Consider the following 27,932-nt stretch of genomic DNA (forward strand, 5'->3'; position numbering starts at 1 on the left):
ATTCTTAAGGAAATTAGATAAAAAAACACTGTGTTAATAGCCTATTAGGTATTATTTTAGTTTATTCACTTATAAATATATTTTACTTAACATTTACTTCTTGTAAAACATGTAGGTATATCCGTGATGTGTGACTATAAACTAATATTAATATTACATATAAGGTACTATATAATAAACCTAATATAGTGTATAAACTGTATACAGCAAATAGAAGTTCTGTTTGTATAGTATACCTATATAGTATATATTATTATCACCATCATCATCATACAATGACATGTATACACAGCGTGTTGCCGCTAGATTAGGTGGGGCTAGATTAGCATCTAGTTCATGTATGTTTACTAAGATATGTTTTTAGTTTTAAAAAATATCTAAAGAAACAGCATTTTTTCAAACATAATATTTACTTACCCTGCTTTTCTGACAGCTCCTGTGCAATTAAACGAGGCGGCTGCAGTCCCTGTTTGTTTACCCCGGTATGGTGAATTTTGAGTGCTCTCTGCGTCGTCTTCGTCACTGATGGCAGTTGTCAAAGACATACGATCGTCGTCCGATATCTGTAAAAAGCAATTATTATATGAACTAAAATGATTAATGGGTATAGGTACAAAAGATGTGTTTTTCACTTTAATTGAAAAATATGGATTGGCAGCTTAGTTAATTTATCCAGAAAGACTTCAAGGACCAAAATCACATTTTAAAAAGCAAATAATTTATAGGTGCGCATGAGATAAATTATTCAATCATATTCTACATACCATATGTATGTACATCGTGTATAAGATGGATAGGTACAAATATATGTTAAGTAGCGACCAAATTAATTAAAATGTTCAATTTATTAATATGATTGATAAATACCACTGCCTATACCACCCAGATCTGCTTACTCCGATTTAAATTTAAATTTGCATTATAAGAGTAATTTGACCTAAAGTAAAACTATATTAAACACTTATGAACGAGTTCAATTGAATACAAACAGTTTTTACAAATCATATAAAGAACATTCATATGTATTAAATATTTACAATACATGATACACTTAGTTTATGCGATTGCTGATCGGTTAAGTAAGGTAACGAATATTGAAATATATTTAAATATTCCAAGCTTACTTGTTAATACTTGAAAAAATATTGTATACGAATAACTGTAATTTAACGTTAAACAGATTTTAATTGTGTTAAAAAAATATTAATCTAAGGGTTTTAACAACAATAACATTTAATCAATATTATACAAAAATAGTATAATGTATGAAAAAACTTAACACGTTTTGTTTAGAACATTAATTTATATTATCATCATTATTTTTTTTTTTACCAGGTAAAATATATTATATTTTATAATTTACCATGAAAAATAACCATATATTATAAAACCAATGATATTATATTATTATCATAATTTAAACTTATAAACAATGGTCAGAGAATAATTTCCGAACTTTCAAAATATAATTGTTGGATAATTAACAATGACATTTTAGACATAGTGTGCCTACTAGAACTACATTTCAAGATTTTTAAAAATACAGGAAACAAAATAAATTACCAATTTTTAACGTGGAAATATTTTATATTAAGACTAAAATGTATTTAAACTTATATTTATATTGAAATTAAAATTATTTTTGAATCTATAAACAAATCTTTTTTTACCGTCTTTTTATACACCATTAGTCAGTTTTCTAGAAAATAAAAAAATATAAAATTCCAATTTAGTTGGAATGAAAAATTGTCCTGTTTATTGGGTATTATATCGGCTCAAGTTCAAATCAATAAATATTTGAAACTTTTGATTTATTTATTTCACCCGAAACTTAGTCTTGGAAAGATATAAAATTAAAAAGCCGGATGAAATACAAAGACACCGGGAGTTGAGCACTCGTCTCGCTTCATTTACTAATTCAATATCGTGTAGTAATATTAAATTTTAAAGCAACGGGATATCATTGTATTCGAAAAAGATTCTGAAAAGAGCTCTGTTAAAATCATTCCTGCTAACATTTCTTCAAAATCATTCAGTATATTTGTTCATACACTTAGAAAAATTACTAAGATAAATCGAAAAATAACCTATTAAAGTCCTATCTAGACTCCTAGTTTCCTATCCATAAACTCTTTAAGCACTCTTTCTAAAACTAAAGACAGAAAAATTAAATAAAACAAAAATATATAATATCATCGTAAGAAGTAAGAACAATATTACTTGAACCACATATTAGAAAATTGAAACTAAACGAAACGGCGGTGTCTTATTTTATACGAATAAAATAAAAATAATTTCTAATAATAATATTAATATTATTAATTATAATATGTTATTCTACACTTATGAACAATTATGAAAGTTCTCGCTGTTTCGTTTATATTAACTTCTTATGGAAATTATAATAAAAGATAAATTTTAACTAATTTTTAACTGAAGTAAACTATTGCATTAAATAAAATTCGATGCATTCTATTTTTTTTTTTATTTAGTGATCCTTTATTAATAATTAATAATAGATTAAAAATTAATTTATGTTCTTTTGCGAAATAGGTGTATTATTAAGTAAACGACTCCATAATTAATCGTTAAACTAACACACATAAAATACATTTAAAATTAAAATATTTTATGAAAGTAGATATTATTTTTTTTTTGTTATTCTGAGATAATGGATCGTAAAATTTTATGAGTAAAATTACGCCCTTTTTTAGATTCTAAGAAGAATTGTTTTTGGCTTAATAATAATGAGTACTGAGAGTAGGTATTTATTTATTTTTTTGTGTGTCTGAAGACACTTTTTCTAGTAGAAAAACACTTCAATATTCAATATTGAGGTTTGTTTCTGGTAGAAAATTGGTTCTAGTTTGTACTTTGAGGGGTGAAAATAATGCATTTCCTGTTATATTCTACATCATCGAGATAGAATAAAATAATGAAAAACGGGAATATTTCTCAACATCAATATAAGACAAAATTGATTTTTTTTTATGTAATGCAGAAAGGAATAACCGTAGAGACTTGACATTTTCACCAAATATTTATATTAGCATTTTCTAGACATACAATAATTTTAAAACTATGTTGATTCTTTTTGAGTTACCTATATTTTCAAGTATATAATATTATAGACTTTTGAAATGTTCGAGTTTTTCGATTTATGGGGAGAAACTTTTGTGCAAAAGCATGAAAATGTAACACACCGTTCACTGTTGGTACTCAGTTCTTCTTACTTTTTAAGTTTTTTTTACTAAAAATGTTGAATTTCAACATCATTATTCTTAATTACGGTCAGTATATTATGACATTCAGTGTATTAGTATAGTAATTGTTAATACTATCGTGAATATTGTATTGTATCTAATTATGTATATTATTTAATATTTGCACTCTAAAATTAGGCATGTAATTTAGTTAAGCTTGAACAATTGGTAATTGTTAAACTCAGTAATTTTACTCAGAATGATATTAACACATAAACAAATAAATATAATATTTATACAATATTATCTCATCTACAAAACGATGAAAACTATTTTAATAATAGGTAGGAAGTGGTATACCTACTTATTTTTCTTAAGCGATTATTACCTATATTTTTTCAAAACGACAGAATTTTGTATTTCATAAACTGTTATTTATTACGAAATTATACTAGAAATTAAATGCGAATTTGATATACAGCACTCCCGTCCGACAGGCGCCGCGTTTGTATATTATATACTTACACAAAATACCTATATACTCACATAACTAACTATAATATGTACATACGTCACCGTGTACACGTATATATTAATACCTACCTACAATGTACACTGCATATTATACATAGGCATGTGTCGGTTACAGGGCAGTGTGCTGTAATATATAGGGGTGTTTCCGAGGATTATCGTTTCAACGATTCTGTGAGGGTTAATGCTACATATTATTATATGTATATACCCTCTCTCCGTGTCCTATATTTAGAACCACTCGGATACATGTATACGTACATATTATATTATTATTATTATTATATGTTTTGTATATTACGTATCATTTTGTGTTATTATTAATGCGTTTTTTTTTATCAATTACAATGCAAACTGTCAACATTGCACCGTTATTACCTACCTAACAGTGAGCTGTTTACATAGTATCGCGTCGATGGCGGGACAGTTTCCTGTTGTTGTTTCGCATTCCCGTTGGCACAAATATCTCCAGCACATAATATATATGGACGAGGGTCGACGAGCGGTCATAATATACGATTATATATTATAATACAGTACCTATCTATATTTATGGCTATAATATATTACCTATATAGTTGAACTAGTGTTTCCATACACCTAAATACCGTGTGTCCGCTGAAACAGGCAACACGTCTTTGTAACTCAGACACTCAGTAACTGCCTCGTACATAGTTTTGAAGTCTGTTTGTGGAACATGAATCCCGCAGACTACTGGGACATCGATATTACCCCCGACTTATACAGTTTAGAACTCATGCATTCTGCGCGGGCGTAACACAAATCATTTTTAAAATGAGAACCTCTATTCTCAGAGTCTTTCTTTGCAAATAGGTAAATTAAAAAAAAAAATTTTAAGTTTAACAAAAATTGTTTTTTTAATTTAAAATTTGAATTCCCTTGTTTAGGTGATTTTTGATTTATAACATTTATAACATTGGTTATGTACAGAATACACATGGTCTATATTGAGTTACACAATGTTCCCAGGTTCCATGGACACACGGTATATATTATCACGCCCTCGTGTGTACCTGTATTCTAGAAAAGCGAGTAAACATTTGTGATTGACGGTCAGACGAAATCGCTATTTCTACCTCCGCCATCGCCGTAGACAGCGAGCTGCAGTGTATATAAATATAATAAAATATATTTCATGTAATATTATATAATATTATACATCACACTGCGCGCGCACACACACACACACACGCACACACAAAAATTCAATATTACGTAAGTCGCATATATATAGATTGTGCATTTGTGCGTCCAACGGTCTTATACCACGTATACCGTATACCGGTATATTCGCTCCCCAGCCGAGTCTAAATATTAATAATGCCGTCTGACTGAAAAATCTATCACCGCGGCTGTCATACATCCCTCGCAGTCGCGCAGTGTTGCGGTGGCAATGTACACGATGTGTGCGTGCGTCTGTTTATGTATTGTCAGTGGGGGGGAGGGGGGACTCACAGCCTCGTGGGATTCATCGGAGCCTCCGGGGCGGGAGTCGTTAAATATTCACCGAATCATCACGCGCCGCGATGACACACATTCAACCTTCACATCAATATTCGTTCACGTCTCGGGACTTCTGACGCAAATGCACACCTCCACCACCGCCATATAGTTTGTGTACGTCCAACTAGGCGTTTGTATATGCATGTACGTACCTACATGTAGATATATACCATGGGAAACTCAAAGTTATATTATAGGGCCAATTTTTAGAACTTTAAAATCTAGAAGGCCGGAGCCGATACCTATGCTTTTTATAAAGAGGACAAAATTTTTACGGACAATACAAAACTACGACTTAGTGATACGATGGATACGAAAAAACTGACATAGTGAAATAAAAATCTATACTACCTACTATTATAAGTTATGAACATAGAATATATTTAGACATATTATTTTTAGTACCTAATTAAGCCTGCAGTTCAATATTATAAAATAATTAATATCCATAATCCATACATTCTACGAACAATGTAGGTAATTTATATATAGAATATAGATATTATAAAGCGTTTTCCCGATATTTTATGAAGTAATTTTTTTCTTTAAACTTTTAATTACTAGATTTTAAAATGTACCACGGCCAGATAAAAATGATATGCGTGACGGATGTAGCCCGCGAACCACCAGTTGCCATGGCTGGTACCTAGGTCATCTATATAACCATCTATAACCATCATATAGAACCACGGTGTGCCTTATTCTATCGACTAGTTCACAGCTTCCTACCCGACACTTCCACCGCAACTATATATTATAACCTCCATACTACCTGCAACTGCATTTATATATCTATGTGTTTAAAAACTAATTAGCCACCACTGACATTCAGTGCCCCACAGAGACGGACTGAATAATAACATAACACGGTGATGCGTGGGTCGGATTAGAATGAAACCATGCGAGCCGTAAACCCAAAAATCGCATGGCTCAAAAGAAAAAAGAACATCTGGTCAGAATTCGGTACACCTTAACTTGGCCGAAAATAATTAATAATTACATTAAAATAAATAGTAAGTTATTAAAATATAAAATATCTGTGATTATAACATGAATGTCGTTTTAAATTAATAAAAATAATAAAAATATTGATCCATGTAAAAATACCAAAAACGTTCCATTATTCACTAAGTATTAAGTAAAGAAGTATTATAATATTTAGTGGTAATATTAATCGATTATTATTTATTATTTTATTATTCAAATGGTTATATATTTAAAATAAACCATCATAATGAAAGAAATATAAAATTGAATATGTATATAAAAACCTTAACATTGATAAAAGAAAATACAATTATTATTTTTGTTTTATTGTTACTTTATTTGTCTTGTTGTTTTATTTTAATGTACACAAACTATGGGTAGCCATATCAGATCAATGGGAACCCATTGAATATATTTTTTTAAATTGCTTTTATTTAACTACATAATATTTTTTAAGTAAGGGTAGTTCAATCTTGAAAAAAATTAATATTATTTAACTGAATAAACAATAAAAGTAGAGATGCATTAAACTGAAAAGAAAATAACAATACAATTAATTTAATGAGTATAATAAATGATTAAATATAATTAAATAATGGTTAGATTTATAATTTATTACTCTTTTACGACCTATTATAGAATTATATTATATAAAAAGTTTAAGGTAAATTTGTGTTGTTTATATACATTTTTTTATCTTCTATCAACATTGGTTAAAATATAAAACAAAATGTCGAACGGGGGACGAGGTGGCCGAGTGGTCTAACGCGGCGGATTCGGCACAGCCGGTCCGAGTTCGATCCTCGACCACCGGGCGGCATTTTTCTCCGTGCAAGTCACGGTGTCCGGAGAACAAGTGCCGCCATCCCCCACCCGGGCATGGCAGATACCTACGGGTGCCCCATCAAAAATTCTGCCAAAACCCAACACACACGTGTTCCTTCCCCTACCGACACTAACAACCCACAAACAAACCACTACAGCTAATGGCCATAGTTTCCGAAGCTTAAGATCAATAAAAAAAAAAAAAAAATGTCGAACATGTTTTTTTAATTATTCAAAATACCTAAACTAGAACGTGATAAATATTAATTCAAAATAATTATTTAATATACGATTGATAAAAATAAACAATCGAATTGAAATTTACTTGCATATTTTATTTTATTAAAATTCATTTACCATGGACTATAGAGATAAACTTTATAACGATATTAATGTTTTAAATAGACATACACATTTAATTATAACTCTATGTATACTATAAAGACGATAATGCATTTTTAATGTTTTTAAAGTTAAGCTAAAAATACAAAATTTTCATTAGTAGGTATTAAAACTTAATAGTACCATATCGTTAAAATGTTAAAGATATTAAAAACGTTCGTAAGCCGTTTTTCACGTTAGCAAAATTTTGATATTTAAATTAAGTTGTGGTGTATTTCTTAATTCATAACTTAACAATTCCTTGAATTGTTAATGCTGAATTCCTGTGGCTATAATTAAAAATCAAAACATTTATTTTAAGTCTGAAAATATTATACGAAACTAAGGCTTATACCAGTATTTGGATATAATTAAAATACCAAACGCTTTTTCTCCTTTTCAATTATATATAACTAGCTGAATTACCCGGCTTCGCCCGTGTGTAGTTTTTGTTTTATCAAAATTAAATTCTTAAATCAATACAAATTGTTGTGTTTTAAAGAAGAAATAATGTATTTTACTTAATGCTATCAAGTGCTAAAAAAGTAGTAGTTGCTGAATTATAAAGACAACAAAAATAATAATAATAGTATTTACAAATGATACTAATGATTCTGATACACATATTGTTATTAAAAAATGTTTCTATAATTATATATAACTTTTTTTATGAATATTTACAAATGATACGTAGTTGCTCAATTCTAATATGGTTTAAGTCAAAACCTCTTGGTATACTACATTTAGAGTTTTATTTTGTGGTGCATAAACGTACAAATGGTCAGGTCTTCCAACTCTAGAAAATGCCACATACAATTGTCCGTGTGAGAAACAGTTATTTTCTAAATCTACACTACAATAAGTTAAAGTCTGACCTTGAGCTTTGTTTATTGTCATTGCAAAACAGACTTTTATTGGAAACTGAACTCTTCTAAACTTAACTGGAAAATCGTAGGGGTATAATGGTATTTTCGGTAAAAATATTTTTTCTCCCTTAGCACATCCGGTCAAAATTTCAGCTTCGATTACATTTTTTGTAAGAGAGGTGACACGAAGCCTAGTCGAAATGCGATAAACGTGTTACGACCGACGAAATGTATTATTATTTTTAGTCAGTGTTTTCTATACAACTCATTAAATAGTTTATTATATAGCCTCGGAACAATTCATAACACACACAAAAAAAAGGTCAGAGTCCAGGTAGACGGAAACCTTCGGACCGCCGTGCCGTACCGTATTTCCCGTTATCGGCCGACTGCTATTGTTATTTATTATATGAATATAGATATACAAATTACACGTAAAAATTTATTTTTGCCAATTACAACCCTTTAAAATCAAAATTTTGAAAATCGGGCGACGTGGTGACACTCACGAAGGTATTTGGAACAACTTTGTGAAAAAAAATTGGAAAAAAGTTAAATAGCGTCGTCACAAAATTGGTACATAAAAAAGGCCTGTTCTTTTATATATATAAGGATATTAATATATATGTAATTTTAAATAAAATTGCTTTAAGTAAATCACACAAAGCTATTATAATCTATCAAAATAAATAGTAAAAAAAAAAATATGTTAACTGCTCAAATAAGTTCTGTTGTAGCTCTGTCGTTTCAGCCGTTTTCTAATTTTCAATATTCTTCAATAACTGTTTCCGTTTGTTTTATACTTATTACAAGACGTAATATTAATATTATATTGCAATATAATTATGATAACACGGCGTTCTGGGTAGGCATTTTAGGTACACCACTATCTTGCGGTACGTATTCCCAAATTGATCATAAGGTAAGAATTTTAAATTTAATGATACCTACCTCGCAAAGACTCTTTCAGTATATTTTTGTATTATATTTAGTTGTTTATGAGACAGCGTCAGCTAACTGTACGATTTAATATCAGTATTAGAGTGAGACAATTGGCTGTTTATTATTGGTGTAATCATTAACGTGACAGAAACATAAAACACCATATTATGTAATGTTGATTTTACAATTAATTAAAATAAACAACATTAAATACACATTTCACATCGAACCCAAATCGAGGTATTTTGATCAATCAAATAATATACTCATCAACTCTGATATTTTCAATAACATTATTGTTCATAATGATGGCAATAGTATTGCAGTATACGATATTGTAAGTTATTACTACTGTAAATTATTTTATTATTGCATTACCAGCAAAAGCATCAATATGCATCTATGTAGAACATAATTATAATTTGCAAATGGTTTCTGTTCTACTGACAGTGGTTTCAGGATATCGGAAATAGGTTGTCAGACCTTTATTGTAATAAATATCGTTTTAAAAGTAAAACATAAATAATTCATTTTCTGTTCTTTACACAACAAATGGAAATAATGGAAAATAACACAGAAATTAAAGACAATAAGCTATTTTGACACTGAGAAGAACATTTAGCGCAGTATAGATGCAAATAAGTATAGCCCAGAGTTCAGTTACACGATTACATAGTAAATATAGAGGAGAGTTATTATAATATTAAAAACCATTTATGAAAACTCAATAGACAATATTTCGACAAAAATGTGTTAAATTGTGCACTTTGTGATGAAACACAAACTAAGGGTTAAATGTTTTGTACATTTTTTTCGCCACTTTGATTTAAATAAATAATTATCATCGTTCCTCGACTCATATATTAGAAGACATTTCGTGATATTTTCTAGTTAAAACACAAATGTTGATATTTTCGGAAATTCGGTAGTTCATGGTGAATTCGCTTTTAAGGGAGCCTTCGCGTAAAAGCTATTCGTACGGATTAAGTCGATTAAAATAATTTTCCCTATTAAATATACCACGCTGACACACAGAATCTTCAATACTATCTATTAATACGTACTTTGCTGTCTGATAAAATGTTGACGTACCTACGTTTAGCATGATTAATAAGATACATTATTTACATATAAATCACTGATTTAAATTATTCATCCAAACGAGCTATCATCACATTTTGATATAGTTGAATTTATAAAATATTTATTTTCGCTTGATATTCATAATATGCTGAATGAAAATATATCGATGACTTGAGTACCTGGTGGGTACGCATCTACCCTCTCAGTAGTCTCATTAAAATATAATGTTACAATCAGACGATAACCAAAACGGACGTATAATTATTATCGTTTAAATATTTGATCTTAACTCTGAAAATATATAGATTAATCGGGCTATTTATATATTTGTTTATTTCATTATAATATAAGCCTATGCAATAAACCATGCACTATATGCATACAACTGTTATAAATTGAATACAATATGTAAATCTGAATTTATTATTGAGGATTAAAAAAAAGCTACGCGGTGAATATTAAATATTTTCTTGTTTAGATCCTTAAGATCGGCTATACGTTTAAAAATTAATTAATTAAATACTTTAAAAGCAGCATATTTTCCATTAGAATGTAGATAACAGATGGTATGATATTTGAAACATTATTCCGATAGTTTTGGTTAAATATCACTTAATGCTGTTAAATAATCTAATTTATTTTTCTATGCGAATTTTTTAGTTGAATAATTTAATCCCAGTTAAGGTTTTAAATTTTAATAAAAAAAAAAAAAATACGAAGAAGTTCTGCTTTATAAACGTTGGGATCTATTATTGATATTTCAAAAGATACCAAATGCATGTCACGAGCATTTTTAAATTGAATTATTTTGTACACTCATAACTCGCTTAAGATTTACTGATAAATCATAAAAAAAACCGACACAAGAACATAGCGACGTTCTCACATTTGTTTTTGATAAAAATAAGTCGACTCACACTCTAATATTAAAGCTCAACAAACATTATTGGTCCTGTTTAACGCCAATTTTTTATTCCGTACGGTTGTGAGACGGACACAATATTTGCGGTTGTGGCGTCCTCTCAAATAATAATATTTTCTACTTCAATTTACATTTGATCAGTAAACACTGGTATAAAAATATCTGTATTTAATGAAAAACTGTTCGTTCCAAATGTGAATATCATAAAGTGTTCCAACAGTCAAGTGTAAAACGGCAGACAAATAATGAATACTATCAATTTGTTTATGAAAGTGAACAAAAGTAACATGTATATCAGAGTTAAAAACTGTACTTTCTATGGTTGACGATCGGCTATTGTGATTTGAGTAAAAAAATGAATAAAATATGATTCAGATGTATACATTAATATGTATACATTAATTTCGTTCAGAAAAATATCTATTATAAATCATATTACATTCGACAAAGGCAATTATAGGTACCCTTCGCATTACCGCAAATTTGTTTGAAAAAGTAAATAACACGCGAAGCAAAAAAATAATAATAATAATGACAGGTAATAGGTATTGTAAAATAACAGAAAATAAAAACGAAAAATACTCTAATCTCGACATTTTCATTGTAATAATACCCTTAGCTACATACGGTGAAAGGTTGTAATATTACAAATGTCCCTATTGTTTTAGTTCCGGCCGCGTGAGGCATCCGACGGGGTGGAATAGAAAAGGCTTTTCTATTAAACGTTTTTAATTTCCGGACAAAATGCTACATTATAATTGCCTCCCCTACCAGCCACCTCTTTTCCACCATCCACCCCCCTCGCCGTCACTCCGTCAACCGTGATTTGCGACGACCCGACGGCGCGGCGTCGACGTTGTCGTCACCGACTTGCTGCGCCACCAACTTTTTTTATTTTTATATTTTTTTTTAAACGAGCGCGTATGGCGAAAACTTTGGTCGTTAAAAAATCACCATTGAACTTTTGCGAGCAAACGTAAGTTCACAATACGCTGGAGATTTGACAAAAGTGTGGTCGGAATTTATGTACGTCAAGCGAATGTTTGGATGAAAATAATGTATGCGAAATAATTTCGAACACCTATATTATAATATTATAGGTATGCGTTTTGAGTTTTTTTAAAAAGATTCGTAGGCTGTACCTTACCTGTACTGTCAGGATACTACAAAACGGTCGATACACAAAAACAATACCTGACCCTCCACCCTCCCCCCCATAACCACAACTCACGACGAACACTTCGATCCGCCAAGCATTTACCTTTTTGAGGAAAACTCTGTTGCACGTGACAGCCGTCGTTTTGCAGTGCCTGTGCCTGAACGGCGTGTTGCCTCTGTCCACGTCACGCTCGAAACTGATGGTACGCGCGCCACGCGAGAATGACGACGCGCCGTATGGCGCCAACACTGACGCCGGTCGCTGCCGGTGCGACGCCGATCTCCTGCACACCGTCTCGCTGTCGCTAACCGACCTCCGGTCATCGTCGTCGTCCTCGTCGTCGTCGTCACCGTCGTTGCCGCCACCGCAGCCGCCGCAAAATCCGTCACTAACGCAGTCACTGTCGTCATCGTCACTGCAGCCGACCACGTCGTCGTCGTCGCTACAACAATGATCGTGACCTCCGCTCAGAGCTGTTCCGATAAACGTGAACAACTGTTGTACGTGTCTGTCGAACTGGTCGGGCAGACTAGTGACGCTGGCCGTGCAGTTCGACGTCGAGCAGGTTATCGCGGAGTCGGCCGCCGTGACGTCTCGCAACACGTCCGTTTCGAAGTGTACCGTCTTGGTGTTTCGCGACTGTGATGGACGGTGCTGTGGCGGTTGGTGCCAGTGTTGCTGTAGGCGTTCACGTTGCTGCTGGTGTTCACGGTGTTGCTGCAGGTATTCACGTTGCTGGTGGTGATCACGTTGATGCTGGTGCTCACGGTGCTGCTGGTGTTCGCGCTGCTGCTGCTGCGGCGAGGAGTTCACGTCGGCCACCACGGTGGCGACGTCCAACGGCGGTTTTGGCCGGTTCGTCTCGACCATTTTCATCGGCGGACAGGGCGAATGCCGTTATTCCGTGACCGCCGCAATGCGGCAGTTGTGGTGCACGCCGCTCGGCAATACCACCGTCGTTTGACATTTGGCACGCGCCGACCGTCGTCGCCGGGCGCACCGCAAACAATAACACCACAGCGACGCCTCCTGATCGTCCATCGTCGCCACGACCGCCTTTGGTTGGTATCGCGGTCGGTCGCCGTACTATAATATCGTAGTATTGTCGTACCTCGTGGTGGCAGCGGCGGCGGCACTGGTCCAGTCGATCGTGACGGCGGCGGTGGCTGCGGTGGCGGCTTTATAACGACGCTGAAACGACGAGCACCGCTACAATATTGTCGTCGTACAACTACAGACCTGCGGCATGACGACGGGACGCATGTCGATCGCGGGCTCCGTCCGTGCCCAACAACGTTAGCGTAGCGTGTTCGACGACGTGTGTTATTTCATCCGAAATAAAAATACGTCGACGACACAGCTGAAGACGGCCACTCGTGATTCACGACGACCGCCATAACGACAGCAGCGGACGAATAATTATTATTGTTGATGTTGATATTACTGAGCTGTGCGTTGCACTCGCGGTGTAGTGCCGTTCCGTGCGCGATTGCGACGACGACGAGCGGTGTTGTTGCAACCGTACCGAGCGGAGTACACTGCGGGGAGCGCGACGCGATCGTTCAGCTTCCATTAGCGGACTAGCGGACGAGGGTGTATCACGAGGGCGTATTTCAGCGTTCGCAGCGTCCCGGCGCCCGGACGGCGCCCTCTGGTGTAACACATCAAAAGGAAATGGCCCGACGAGAAATGTGTATTGAATTCGTATACATGCGTTTGCCGAGTGGAAGAAAAAAAAAGGACTGTGTATGCGTTTGAGTTCGTGTTTTATATATATATTATATTATATATATATATATATATACACACACATATATAGTATACATTTTTAGGTATGTATTTATATACAAATAGTAATAATGAAACGCGAAAAGGTTCTCGGATATCGACACACTAATAAGCGGAGGCGGTGGGAGACCGGGGTAAAAAATCCCGAGTAAAATAATAATATAAATAATTATCGAAAGAGAACGTTTTCGAGAAATGCCATTTCACGTCCCCGTGTGATGTTTGAAATAATAATAATAATAATAATAATAATTGTCAATTAGTAAAAGAAAACGTGTATTTTTAAGTGTATATCATTATACACACGCACGTCGTTGAGAATGCATCGAGAAATAATAACTGATCCCTTTGATGTAACGACCGTTTTGTAGAAACGTTTTTCAACCGTACAAATATAATATTATGTCGATGTATACGGTGGTTTTGGACGTGTGTTAAATGTTAATATTATCGAACGTCGTGTGACGCGCTTCTTAAAAATTTACATTTTAAGTATATTCCGCGGCATATGTAGGAACCTATCTCTTTCACGTACAGTCTTTCGGTTTGTTCGTGTGTATCTTAAACGCTCAACAAACGGGATTTGTTAAACATTAAATAAGCCGTCGTGTAACCCTTTGCATATAATAATATCGTGATATGCATATTATCTGTGTTTGAAAATATTATGGATGAGACAATCATTTACATTTTCAGACGAACAACATTAAATATACTTGAGCTTTTCGTATTATGTTTATGTTGATTATATATAATTCGTCTGTATAGTTTAAGATATTTCTATACAAATTACACGATTTTAATGATCGATTTGAAATAAAAATCAACGATAATAATATATAGCTACTAACCTAATAGTTCGTAACCAAAAATTACAATACATAGTTGGTATGTATGGTTAACCATAAGAGTATGCGAGAATGTATGAAATGTATCAATACTATACTATTGTTTTGTCAAAAAATATCATGCAATAATTAAATTCTTTTTTTCATCTAAAAACTATTTCATTTAATTATTTTTCAATAGCATTAAATAGACGTGCTTTATGACATTAAATCTGAAATGGGTTATTGTGACAAATATATGTCTTTAATCCATATTATACGTTACTTATAATTGAGTTAATTTTAATAACTTACCAACTATACATTATATTATTGTGTGTATACTTAGTTGTATGTTTAGTTATCACATTTTTAACACTTTAACGATGCTCATTTTATTTTAAATCACTTTTTGGTTTACATCATAATATAATATATTATGTAAATTTGCATTTGGTGGTTAACACTAAAAGTTTACAAGTAGGTAATATACAAAACTGCCAACTGGTCACCACTCGCTTTCCTATAATACAAAAGTAATTAAAGAGCAAGTCCACTTTATAACGCCTAAAGTAAAGAGTTTAATTCAAATTTATTTTAAACTATCCTCTAAAATTTGTTTTTTAGATTTTGAACCGAGTGATAAATTCGTATTGACAATGATTTGTTTTTTTTATGTGTTTGTTCAACATCACCTTTAGGTGCAGTGAAAATGTTTCAATCATTAGCTTTGAAAGTGGTCTCTGATAACAAATCGGGTCTTGGTGATACTTTGGAGGGTGAAAATCAAAAATTAAAATTACTTTTCAAACTAATCGAGAAAAAATAAAAACAAAATTACAGACAACGTTAACATTTATGCAAAAGGGATTTAATTTTTTCAGTGTAATTAATTTGACTCGAGAAAATACGAACGTAATTTTCTAGTATTTTATTATTGCATATAACATATTATAAACTTTATAATTCTATAATTATATTACATTATGAAGTTTTACAGTTGATACGCTTAGTATTACAGAACATTCAACGAGACTATAGGTATTAATAATATTCAAATGCATATTTTGGACTTATGACGGAATAGTTTTTGTTATTAAAACATGAGATATATAATATAATATTTTTTTTATTGATACAAAAAATGTTTCACTTCGACATAAACTTAAATAGTATGACCAGTTATCTAGTTTTCATAAATCTACAGAAATAATATTAAATGTAAACTATACTAATTTTAGAAGCAATGTCTTTATTTTGAATAATAATAATAATAATAATAATTGTGAACATACACGTAATATATACATAGTAACTAACTTGATGTAATCTGTATCAAGTATATATAGCGTACAATTCGACTATGTATATATTATTTACACATCGTTAGTCTGTTAATTGGATGCTGAGAGAAGTTAACAAAGTTACTGAGAACTGAGTCAACTGATTCATGAAAATACTAAAAATATCTAGATAAATTTTATCACCAATTAAAAAATATACTTTACTTTAATAATATTCCATCAAAAAACTAAAAATATCTTACAAACATTTTGTTTGTGGAGTATTGTATTATTAAAAAACAGGAAACCTCATTAATTTCATTGTGACTTAGGTATAACAGATAAAAACTTACAAATTCAAATATTGTTAATTATTTCTTATTAACATAATATGAAGAATTAAATTAGTATAAATCAAATAATCTGTAAGTATACCTAATAATCAACAAATTCAATATTTGAATGGTTTTGTTTGCATTTCGCACACGAATATCATACGTGAACAATTTATGTATACATGATTTTAAAGCTATTATTATTCCTATTACCAAAGATAGGTACCCTACCTACCTACATGTCGAATTCAAAACTAATAATATTTTATATGGTATTATGTATTTTTAAATAATTTTAGATTTAGTGTTCGAGTCAATTAAACCTATATGTATTTTGTAAACTAGAAACTTTTGATTAAGAATTCACTCACCTCTGACGATGTAAGGTAACACAGACGAGAATCTGTGCTTTCAACAGAAGTCTGCTGTGTAATTCCGCTAAAGCTATGTCTGGCTTCTCTGTCAGCCATATAATCCATCCTGGCACTATCCTGTCGTTCAAACATCCTGAAAATAATTAATATAGTCATAATTAATTCATAATAATAATTCATATTTGAATATTATAATATACAACAACTGAATAGTTAATTTTTATATATAGTGACTAGTATTATACTATTTGTATAAAATAATATAAAAGACAATGTAATTTTTATAGTTGTGGTTTATAGATTCAAAAATTACTCGAACGATTTTTATAAAAAATTCAGAGATTCTTTTTAGAGATACCAGAAAAGTTTAGGGATTAGTCGAAACTGTTTTATATTTTTGTTGATTACGTGGCATTTAAACTATAGTCTATCATAATATATTATGAATGATTTCTAACGTGAATGATATTTCTATCCATCGAAACGGATCGGATCGTCAAATAGATGTGACTTAAACAATTATATATTTACTAAATCTATATCTATTGCAATAATTAGCCATTTCCATATAATTTTCAAAATTACATTTCAAATGTATTGTTTAATTCTTTGTAAAATTACATTTTTCAATATTATATATTTAATATTATTTATAGCTATCCATATTACCCGGTGTTGCCCTGGAATAATTAAAACTAAGATGGGTAACCCACCTGCGGTGGATAGTAATAATAGTAACTTTTTTCTTATGTGTAACCAATTACAAACAGAAATAAACGATTATGAGTTTATAGTTTTAATATTATATTTATATCGGGTAAGCCACCCCAAAATAATTGATCAAATCTATTATCTAAACCAGGGTGCTGGACCACAAAGACTCTTTTTTTGGCCCTCCTTAGAAGACATAATATGTAGCACATATATTTAATATTGTTTATAAGAGTGGTAAATTAACAAAAAAAACGTGTGTATTTTATTATAATATGTTTGTTATAAACAAAATACGAATACAAATATTTTTTTTTCTTTTGGTGGCCCCTCTAGTTTTATAAAATACGTGTTAATTGGCAAGCCGATCACAAAAGGTTGAACCACCCTGATCCAAACCTTCCACGTATCGTCAAATTCATTCGGGTATTTTTTGATTCCATAACCTTTAAGAACAATTTACCTTTTATATTATGTATAATGTATATTGTATGCGATAGCTGTTAACCATAGCTTCTATTCTAAAACCTACACTTTCAACCCGTTTGGTATTCAAATGATATATTGATATGTGTGCAAAATTTGGTGCCAATTGGTCAAAAACTGCGGATTTGCATATAATGCGTCATTTATATATAACTCGACTAGTAACATCTGTATTAGCCGACTGTCTATTATAATCTATTCATCTATCAGTTCTGTTAAATGTTTTGTAATGAATGGTGTTAAATTTGAATTCAACGATATAATATCATTGCATTTTGTCAAATACCTGATTTCCGTAAAAATTCCCGATTTTCCTTAATTTTTATTTTGTTTTTCTCGGTGCTTTCGAAAACTACTGGAAATTGTTTACTTTGACCTCCCCCCTCCCCAAAAGTACCAACTAGATTTACTTTCCTATCAGAAAATATGGAATTTAAGAAAATCTAAGCATTTTTACTATCCCAAAAGGTGATATATATATAATATATATAATAAACACACATCATTGTAAAATCAATAAATTCATCGCTCCTCTCAGAATCTATAATGTGTATGCAATATTTCTACTAATTATAATATTAATACAAAATATAAGTAATAGCGCAATCATTAAAATAAACAAAAAAATATTCTTTTCCTGTGAGCTGAAAAAAAATTATATGTGAGCTACGCTTTAAATACTTATAGGTGTTAACAAAATAAGGTATAAGTACCCTCCAAATCTAAAGGAATCCATTGATACAACCTTTATTGAAAACGATTCAGTAGTTTTTAAATCTAATAACTTTAGTTAAACCAACATCCATTTTTGTATATAAATTCATATACCTATCTGTGTCTAATGTCAACCTGGCATATCCCATGACAAAGATTTTTTTTTTATAAATATATTTGTAAAAAAATGTATATTACGCTATATTTCTACTAATTAGTAGTATACATTTTTTTATAATTATTATAATAATAATATAATATGTAACCAATGGTAACCATTTGAATAAGCAAAAAAAATATTCTTTTCATGAGCTGAAAAATTGCATGTGTAAGCTGCGTTTTAGCTGCTTATAGGGGTTGAAAAATAAGCTATAAATACCCTCCAAGTCTCAAGGAATCTATTGACATAACTTTTATTTCTATCGGTCCAATAGTTTTGAGCCTAATAATAATAACTTAGAATTATATAGGACTATATTATGTAGAACTATAAAGCAAAATAACTAAAAATAAATTAAAGTAGTTAACAAAGAAAAATTAATTTTGAATTCAAAACAATTAGCGTGGTGACATTAAAATATTCTACCAAGTTGATGAGACAAAAATATATTTAATATTCATTTTTATTTACTTATTTAAAAAAAATATAGATGGCAATATTATGATCTTAACCCTCATATTTTTTGTCTCGCGGACGGCCCTTTATACAATTTACAATAATTATTATAACACAAAGTTCTCTACTTAATCACGAGTAATTTTCGATATCATAACCATATAAAAGTATTAAGCTTTATTAAAGCGTATTAACCTTTTTAGTTTTAAGAAAATTATATTATATACTGTATTATGAGTAAAAAATGTCTATAGTGTTATTATAATATCTATGGTTGTTATTTGTTAATTTAGCCCTAGTTCTGATTTGATATAAAATCATAGTTAACAACATATTTATTTTTTTAACCATGCACTAAAATGCAATTGAATTTTGAATAAAACTGTGTTAATACCCATGTAAAAGATAACTTCTTGAAATGTCAGAAATCAGAATAGTTTTTGTAATTATTAATTTAACTACCTTTGTTCGAATAAATCATTCCTATTAGATTTGTATCCGTTATCTGTCATAACACTGTTTTCATGCCGAAGTGACGGTAAAGATTCCCAAGCCGATCTTTTGTTAGGTCTCGCTGTTGGAATGTGATGATGGGCATGATGTCCGTCAAAAGATCCGTACGGAACACCAGTATTCGATGCACTACTCCCCATGGTTGAAGATCCGCACCGCCATCCGTCACTGTGTCTAAACCATTGAGCTCGAGCTGATTCGTTCCAACAGTTGGCACATCTATTGCTAAAATTATAACAATAGATTATTACGTGACGGTCGTCGGTCAACGTGATCAATCATCAAAAAACGTTATGTTTTAAATGCAGATAGACTTGTTAATTGTTATCTTGTATAGAGTTGTATAGGTTAGTCGTTATACTTGTAATAGTACTTTTTTCATTTTATTTTTTGTTTACGGATAGCATAAATATTATCGCTCGGCACAATGATTAGATAATTTAGAAACACACTAACACCACTGCCATTTGTCCATTTTTCCATTTTTCCTGTATCCCATATCCGTATGCTATTCTTAATACTTTCTAATATCAACTTTCTAGTGTTTCTGCGTAATAATGTACTTGTTTTCTTTACCTATATGAAACACCAATTATTCAAAAAATCAACCATTACATAGAATGATGAGTATATAGTGAATAAGGATCCATCAATTCTATTACTTTAATTATTTTGTACGTATTAGGTATGTATTTACTATATTGTATTGAGTTAAGTATATCCCGAGTTGTAATAAAAATAATTAATATAAGCTTTCATTTCATTTCATTAACTGTTCCAAATTCACAATCACATCACATAATATGGTTGTTGCTTAAATAAAACTAATTAACATATATACATTACAGTATTTTATAAATAAAAGTGAAAACTAGAAAGAAGTATACATATAGACGTGCGCAGGAGGTATGTAGGGTATGTAGCTGCATACCCAGAAGCTCTTTGAGGGGCAAAAATCAACTCTGGAAAAAAACCTTTTTTACGCAAGAAAAATAATTAGTACGTATAGGTATTAAACAATTTATAATGATAACAAAATATGATTAAATACGAGTGAAATACATAGATAATAATATATAATATTATGTATTATCTATGGGGAAATGATATCAGGACTAACGGTAGGGATACATAATATATAAATATGTCTATCACACCATAAGAATGCATAAGACATAAGAACTTATCACTTGAAAATTTAGCGATACGTTTTTAATGTTATATGGGGCAAATATTGATATGATAATTGATAAATTATAATAAATAACATTAACGATCTATATTTTTCTATATTCTAATTAAAATTAATTATGTACGCAAAGTTTAGAGTAATTTGAGTATTCCAATTTCCATTTTCAGACACAACAATCAAAATACAAATTTAAAATTGATAAATATTGTTAACAGTTTTTGAATACAACCTTAAAAAAAAGCCCCATATCGTCTGTGTCTCTTCCCCAAAAAAGCACACGGCCCCATATGAAACTGGTATAGGCATGTCCTATCCATTCTTATATTACCTATATGCAGGGATAATGTTTGGTTCACATATATAACTATGTCAATACGAAAAAGCTCGAAACTATAGTAAAGTAATTAATTTAAATTCCGAAGACATCAATGGTGATTTCAAAAACGCTACCCAACGCAGAATGGTGTTATGATAAATTATAATTTTTATCTATATGACAATGTATGTTGTTTGTTTGTACAAGTTGTATAATTTTATATATAATTTTTTTAATTTAACAGTAAGACATTTCAATATTTGCGTATATTGTGTATACTGTATATATTTTATCAGAATTTTAAATGCTTAAAATGATTTTCAGAGGGCACCAGTGGCAGCCTTCTGCATACCCTGAAAAAGAGGCCTGCGCACGCTTATGGATGTATAATAGGTAAACTAAATTACTTTAGTTTTTAAAAAATATAGTAAGAAAAAAATGATATTTATATTTGATCCTATGAAGGATGATGAGATCTTATGTATATTCCTAGTAATCAAATTGTTATTTAAACTGTATTTTTATAAATATAACTATATGAAAAATCAATTAATTATATATTTTTTAACATACAAGTTTAAATAACTCATAGATTAAATTCCTACATAAATTATACGAATTATTGGCCAATTCAGTGCATTAATCATTTTTTATATTTTTATACTACCTTTAGTAGAAAATATTTCAATTTAAATGTTCATAAACCATACGCAATGATCATCCAAAAAAGTATTTTCTTTTAGAATAAGAAATTATTTAAAATTAATTTAGGTATTAGCCGAGTATATATTATAATAACTATAAGCCTATACATCTATATATCATTATTATTATTAATATTATAACTAAAAATACTGGCATGTAGGTAATAACTCTGCTGTACCGTAAGTGTCAAGTGTACTACCTCATTGAGTAAGTCACTGTAAAGGATGTGAACAATTTGAATTCAATAATAAATAATTATTTAGGTACGAAAATCAATTGTAAGTGGAGACGGTATGTCAGCCTGTATTTCTAAGTATGTTTTATTTTATATTTATATTTGTATATATTTTATATTGCTAACATACCAATTCATTTTAGGTACTATTATTAATACGGTGGGTTAGGTATTCTTTGCTGAAACCGTTGTATTTATTATATTATTAATTATTATAATAATTATTGTACATTATTACAGTATATTTATACATAATATTATATTACTATCTTTAATTTTTGAGCAAACACCGACTTACCGTAGAACGGTTTAAATAGGATAGTGCTGTTCGTGGTATAAATATAAGATATAGCTGAAAATTAATCTAAATATTTTGAAAATTTCACTGTTGTGTATAGTATAATATTATAATATAGGTACATAAGAAGTTTTAAGTCCTCGCAAATAATATTTTTGAATTAGGTAAAACAGAATACCTGATTACCTAGTCTATGTTGACGAATTTTGTAAAAAATTGAATTTTTAAAGGTTGAAAAAAAAATTTGTGTTTGCGTAATTTTGATCTTTTTAATTCGGGTATTGACAACATAATATTATGAAAAAACTTGTATTTTCGAGATTTTTAGTCAAAACAAAAATATTATCGTACCTACAAAAATCTAAAAAAACATAAAAAAAAGTAGAACATTTCAAGTATCTATAAGTAACTAAAAAATAGGTAAAATATTTTCAAAATTATTTCATGTCTTGAAAATACACAAGTATATACGTTGTTCAAATTGTAAAAACTCAACAGTTATTTGTTTTTTAATCACAACTGGTCTAACTAAAAAACTGGTTTTCCGTAAAAATTCCTGGCACCAGTATTCTAAAAAAAATATTTAATCTTTTTGGTATCTTGTATTTTGTATTTTGTATTTCGTATTTAAATATAATTTTCAAAGTATTTTGCCCATCCCTGAATCATTATTGCTGTGTCTTTTTCTGATAGAATGTAGAATGTGTCTTATACTCCGTTTTAAACTTACTACGACAAGTGACTACTTTTGCAGTCCTTCACCAACATTTTAGATTCTGAGCGGAGCGATGAATATATTGATATTACAATGATGTGTGTTTTTTTTCTTATTTCTGTGTCAGTCATCACCTTTTAGGCAAGCCCGGATAAGGGGAGGGGATTCAAGGGGAGCACGGTCCCGGGGCCCATTGATTTTGGGGGCCCATATTTACCCCCAAAATATATTTTTTTACGCATCCAATAATTTAAAAAAAAAAATTACGTAAGTAGGTATGTAGGTAAATTATTATTCATAACTATAAAATAAAACTGTTCTCAATTTTATATCACAAAAAACTACTTTAAATAATGAATTATGTTTACCAACAATTTTGTTTGTTTGTTTTTTTTTTTTTGAGCATTTTAGATTACCTATTTAATTATTTAAATATATAAAAAGGTAGTTATAAGAAAAATAATATTTAGCTCTTGTAAATTAGGTATTTCAGTTAAAAGTACTAATGCATATTATACTAAAATTTAGAGGACCATTTAGTTAATAACCTAGTGACCCAAAATTGATCATACTACTGTTAAAATGTTCAGAAAAAAAGCTTTACCAGACTCCATGAAAAAATATGGAAGTTACCATTTGGAAAAATAAAGTCGATTTTATTATTGGACAACTGCGTGTTTAAACATTTTTTAAATGTTATAAAAAAATAGAGAAACACGTCTTTTTTTTGTTTTAACGAAATTCCATATTATTGATCCATAATTGTTAAAAAAAAAAAAACCGCGTACAATGACATACGATACATTCTGTATATTTTTGTATAGTTATAAATTATACAATAATATAAAGCCGTTAATATGTAATAATACAGTTATTTTGAAGTTAAAGTGCGGTGTCTCGGGGCCCAATTGGTCCTTTTAGGACAGTAAAAATGCTTAGATTTTCTTCAACGGTATCTTTTCTGACAGGAAAGTGAATCTAGTTAGTACTTTGGGGGGTTAAAAGTAAAAATTTCCCAGTAGTTTTCAAAAAAAATGTCTACAAACAAATCAAATTACATTTTTATGAGCGTTTGAAGTTCATATTTTTACAAGATTGGATATTCACTCGATTTCTCATGTAGAGATTTTGTTATTTTGTTGTAATTCAAAAACGAATAACTGTAGATACATGAATAATTCACTGAATGTTCATATTTTCATTTTCTATACACAATTTAAATTTTGAAACTATTTTGACTTTTTTGGAGATTTTTACGGACATTGTCACTATTGTCAGTTTTAAATTTTTTTAGTTTTTTTTTCTATAAATATCAATAAAATGTTATTTGTTTGGTAAAAAAGCGTGAAAATAAAATACAAGGCTCCTAATATATTGCTACAATAGCAGTTAAAAAATATTAAAAATACATAGGCACGATTTTTTTTTATAAGCATTTAAAGTTCGAGTTTTGACAAAATCTACTAATTTTTATAATTATTTTGTAGTTAAAAATGTATAAAATGTGCAACTTTTATAGCTGAGGATTTAAAAATTTAAAACAAGGTTCTGCGTAAATAGGTCATATATAAATCACTTTATTCACAATAATAATATCATCAAATATACTTAGTAATATCATAGGCTGACTGACCGTCTTCGGTCAGAATCGTTTTTCTTATACAATGATATTATATCATTGAATTCAAATTTAACACCACCCATTACAGTAACCCGCTTTCCCACCATTTTTATAATTAATTACCATGTATTATTTTTAATAAGAGCTCTTAGTAATAAAGATAATAACTTAACTGAGGTAATATAGCATGTTAAATTTTAAATGAGTTACTTTTAATATAAATTATATCCTAGGATGCAGCAAGTTATAGAATAGTTTCTCCAATGACTTACACTTTCTGAGTTACATATGTTGAATATGTTACTAATAAATAATAATTAATAAATATCTAACTTACAGTTACAAGTTTTTATGAATTAAAATTGTCTTTAAATACTTAATGTGCATTGAAAATAACAGTAGGTAATAAGGTACATTTATTTATATAGTTTCCACACTAATTTTAATTGAAAACACTAAAATATAATAGAAGGTAGTTTTTAACTTTTTCAGTTTTCGATGGAACTAATTTAAATAATAAATTATACTACCAATTAACTTTTAAAGCGAATATCTTATGAGTTTGTGAGCTAAATAACATTTGAACCCGTTTGTAAAGTTTGAAAAACTAACTAATTTTATTTTATTAAATACCTGCTTAAATAGTTTAATTTTTTTCTGGTCTTAAAATCAGTTATTAGTTATTACAAATATAATTTTATTGCTGTAGTTGTTGATTGTTAAAGTTACACAGATGTTACGTGTTCAGTTAAATTTTACCTAGAAAGTGCATGATCAGATAGGTAACCTCGTTCTCTGTCTCTTTCTCTTGCTGCTGCATCTTGTCTATCACTATAATAACCTTCTCTCGTAGCACTGGATGATCTTTCGATTCGATGTGGAAGTGTAGATGATCTATTAAAGCTCCCTCCAGCACTCATCGGTCCTGAAAATACATTGCAATCAAATAATTTTAATACATACAATATACAGAAGTACATAATAATGAATTGTAGAATCATTAATATACTAACTCCTTCTCATAGGATACGGACTTCTTGAATTTAATGGAGGCAACTTTTCTGCCATTTCTAGAAACATAACCATGGTATAAACGTTTAGTCTAATACAAATCATTACTATGAGTTACCTAAATTTTCCATACTCTGTGTTAATAGTGCTTCAAATGTGTGCAAGCTATAACTCTCAGCATCCATACCACGTGCTAAAGTATTTCGTAAGTGCATCTCATATTCGAGTAAAAGTCGACTAGTTGGTGAACCTGGAGTACTTGTAGCTTGATTATCATGTTTTTGATAACGTCCTAAAATATAAATGAATTTAAAATATTTTATTTTACTACTAACTTTTTATAGTTACTAATTTGTCTTAACTTCGTTGCTTTATTTTATTGAATTTTTATAGTGCTTTTAATTACTAAAATATAACTATCATAATTTACTTTTTATTTTATTACACCTATTGTTTTTTGTTTGCAAATGTTTAAGCACTATAGCAGTAAAATAATCTTGTATTCAATATTAATATTATACGCATGGAAAGCACAACCTATTATATTTTTAGTTTTACTGTAAACCTCAAAAACTGTATTTCAATACACGGCAGAGCCTGCTAATTATTTTTCTACCTATTGACCAAACCGGTCCGGCATGCTTTTTGTTGTCCATGCGTACGGACCTGATATACCCTTAGTGTTACTCTGATCCTGGTCGGAATTACCATTGCTTGAGCTAGGTGTCGTTGCATAACACTGGTTATCAAACATAACGTTATCGGAAAGTGGTGAAACGTCTCCACCATGAGTAGGCCGTCCATTTCTATCCAATTCCAAATAAAGGCCTCTTGGATCTCTTACTTGACCATTTCGACCTATGTCATATGATGAGCGGGAACCTTAATTTTAAAAAATACAAAACAAAAATTGATTTTCGGTTTAATTTTCACATTTAAATTATAATTATGGCCTTACCTGAATTATTAAATCGTGGATTTCTATGTTTTACATTTGACTCTGGTTCTGATACTGATTGTTGTCTTGAACATTGTGGCATAGGGGGTATCATTGTAGAAACTGGTGGTGGCTGAGTGTAATAGCTATATCCACGTCTTCGATTCATTTCTGGTGAAGTAGCAGGACTTTCTAATGATGGCATTGGTTTTAATGTGCGTTTCATTGACCCCACATCTAAATTATTACGAAATTGTTCAAATTAATTTAAATACACTTATCTTAGTCTAAATTATTTTATATACCTACGTTGGTAAATAATATAAAATGTATCATATTCAATGAAAAAAAAATAAGATATATAACTCACTGTCTCTACGGTAATCATCTCTATATGTTTTGTTTTGATTTCTTGAATTTTTTGAAGTTGTTGCTGATTTAAATAAATCTGACTCCACGTACCCTTCAGAATAGTCCTTGGAAGGCATTCTTGGAGTGCATGTGCCCGTGGTAGACGTAGTCTTAGCACCGATTGTTTGCACTCCTTCACTTTTACAACTTTCCTGTTGACCCTATACAAACATTTTTATATTTTTTATTTGTAATTGGCATTATTTTTTTTACCTGTTCTGTTTGTGACCCAGTTCCGGTGATATTTAATTTTCCACCGGGCGTGGCAGTTTCTCTGTCTCTCGTATTTGAGCTTCGGGATATGGTCTGTTTGGACGTATCTTCGGGCACTGATGTTTTATCAGCTTCCGAAGGTCCATCTCCAAGTGAAATTTGTCGAGTGTGAGAACGCGGTAACGTAGAAGCTAAAAAATATTTTATT

General features: G+C 30.4%; 1 protein-coding gene across 6 annotated transcripts in view; it reads right to left on the bottom strand.

The window, feature by feature from the left end:
• The window catches only part of LOC132939739 (protein still life, isoform SIF type 1), a 69,140-nt gene that overhangs the window by 18,312 nt on the left and 22,896 nt on the right, over nt 1-27,932 (bottom strand). For 4 of the 6 annotated variants that reach the window (XM_061007073.1, XM_061007071.1, XM_061007072.1 and 1 more), the window contains exons 6-15: nt 27,725-27,915; nt 27,471-27,672; nt 27,122-27,337; nt 26,830-27,045; nt 26,282-26,455; nt 26,166-26,222; nt 25,912-26,077; nt 20,020-20,295; nt 17,028-17,163; nt 418-563 (exon numbers count right to left, since the gene is read on the bottom strand). In XM_061007073.1, the coding sequence (XP_060863056.1) occupies nt 418-563; nt 17,028-17,163; nt 20,020-20,295; nt 25,912-26,077; nt 26,166-26,222; nt 26,282-26,455; nt 26,830-27,045; nt 27,122-27,337; nt 27,471-27,672; nt 27,725-27,915 (1,780 nt within the window). The remainder of the gene's footprint in view (nt 1-417; nt 564-17,027; nt 17,164-20,019; nt 20,296-25,911; nt 26,078-26,165; nt 26,223-26,281; nt 26,456-26,829; nt 27,046-27,121; nt 27,338-27,470; nt 27,673-27,724; nt 27,916-27,932) is intronic. The other 2 variants (XM_061007074.1, XM_061007075.1) reach the window with 2 other exon arrangements.

Source organism: Metopolophium dirhodum, chromosome 2, assembly GCF_019925205.1.
Source record: "Metopolophium dirhodum isolate CAU chromosome 2, ASM1992520v1, whole genome shotgun sequence".
Lineage (NCBI taxonomy): Eukaryota > Metazoa > Arthropoda > Insecta > Hemiptera > Aphididae > Metopolophium > Metopolophium dirhodum.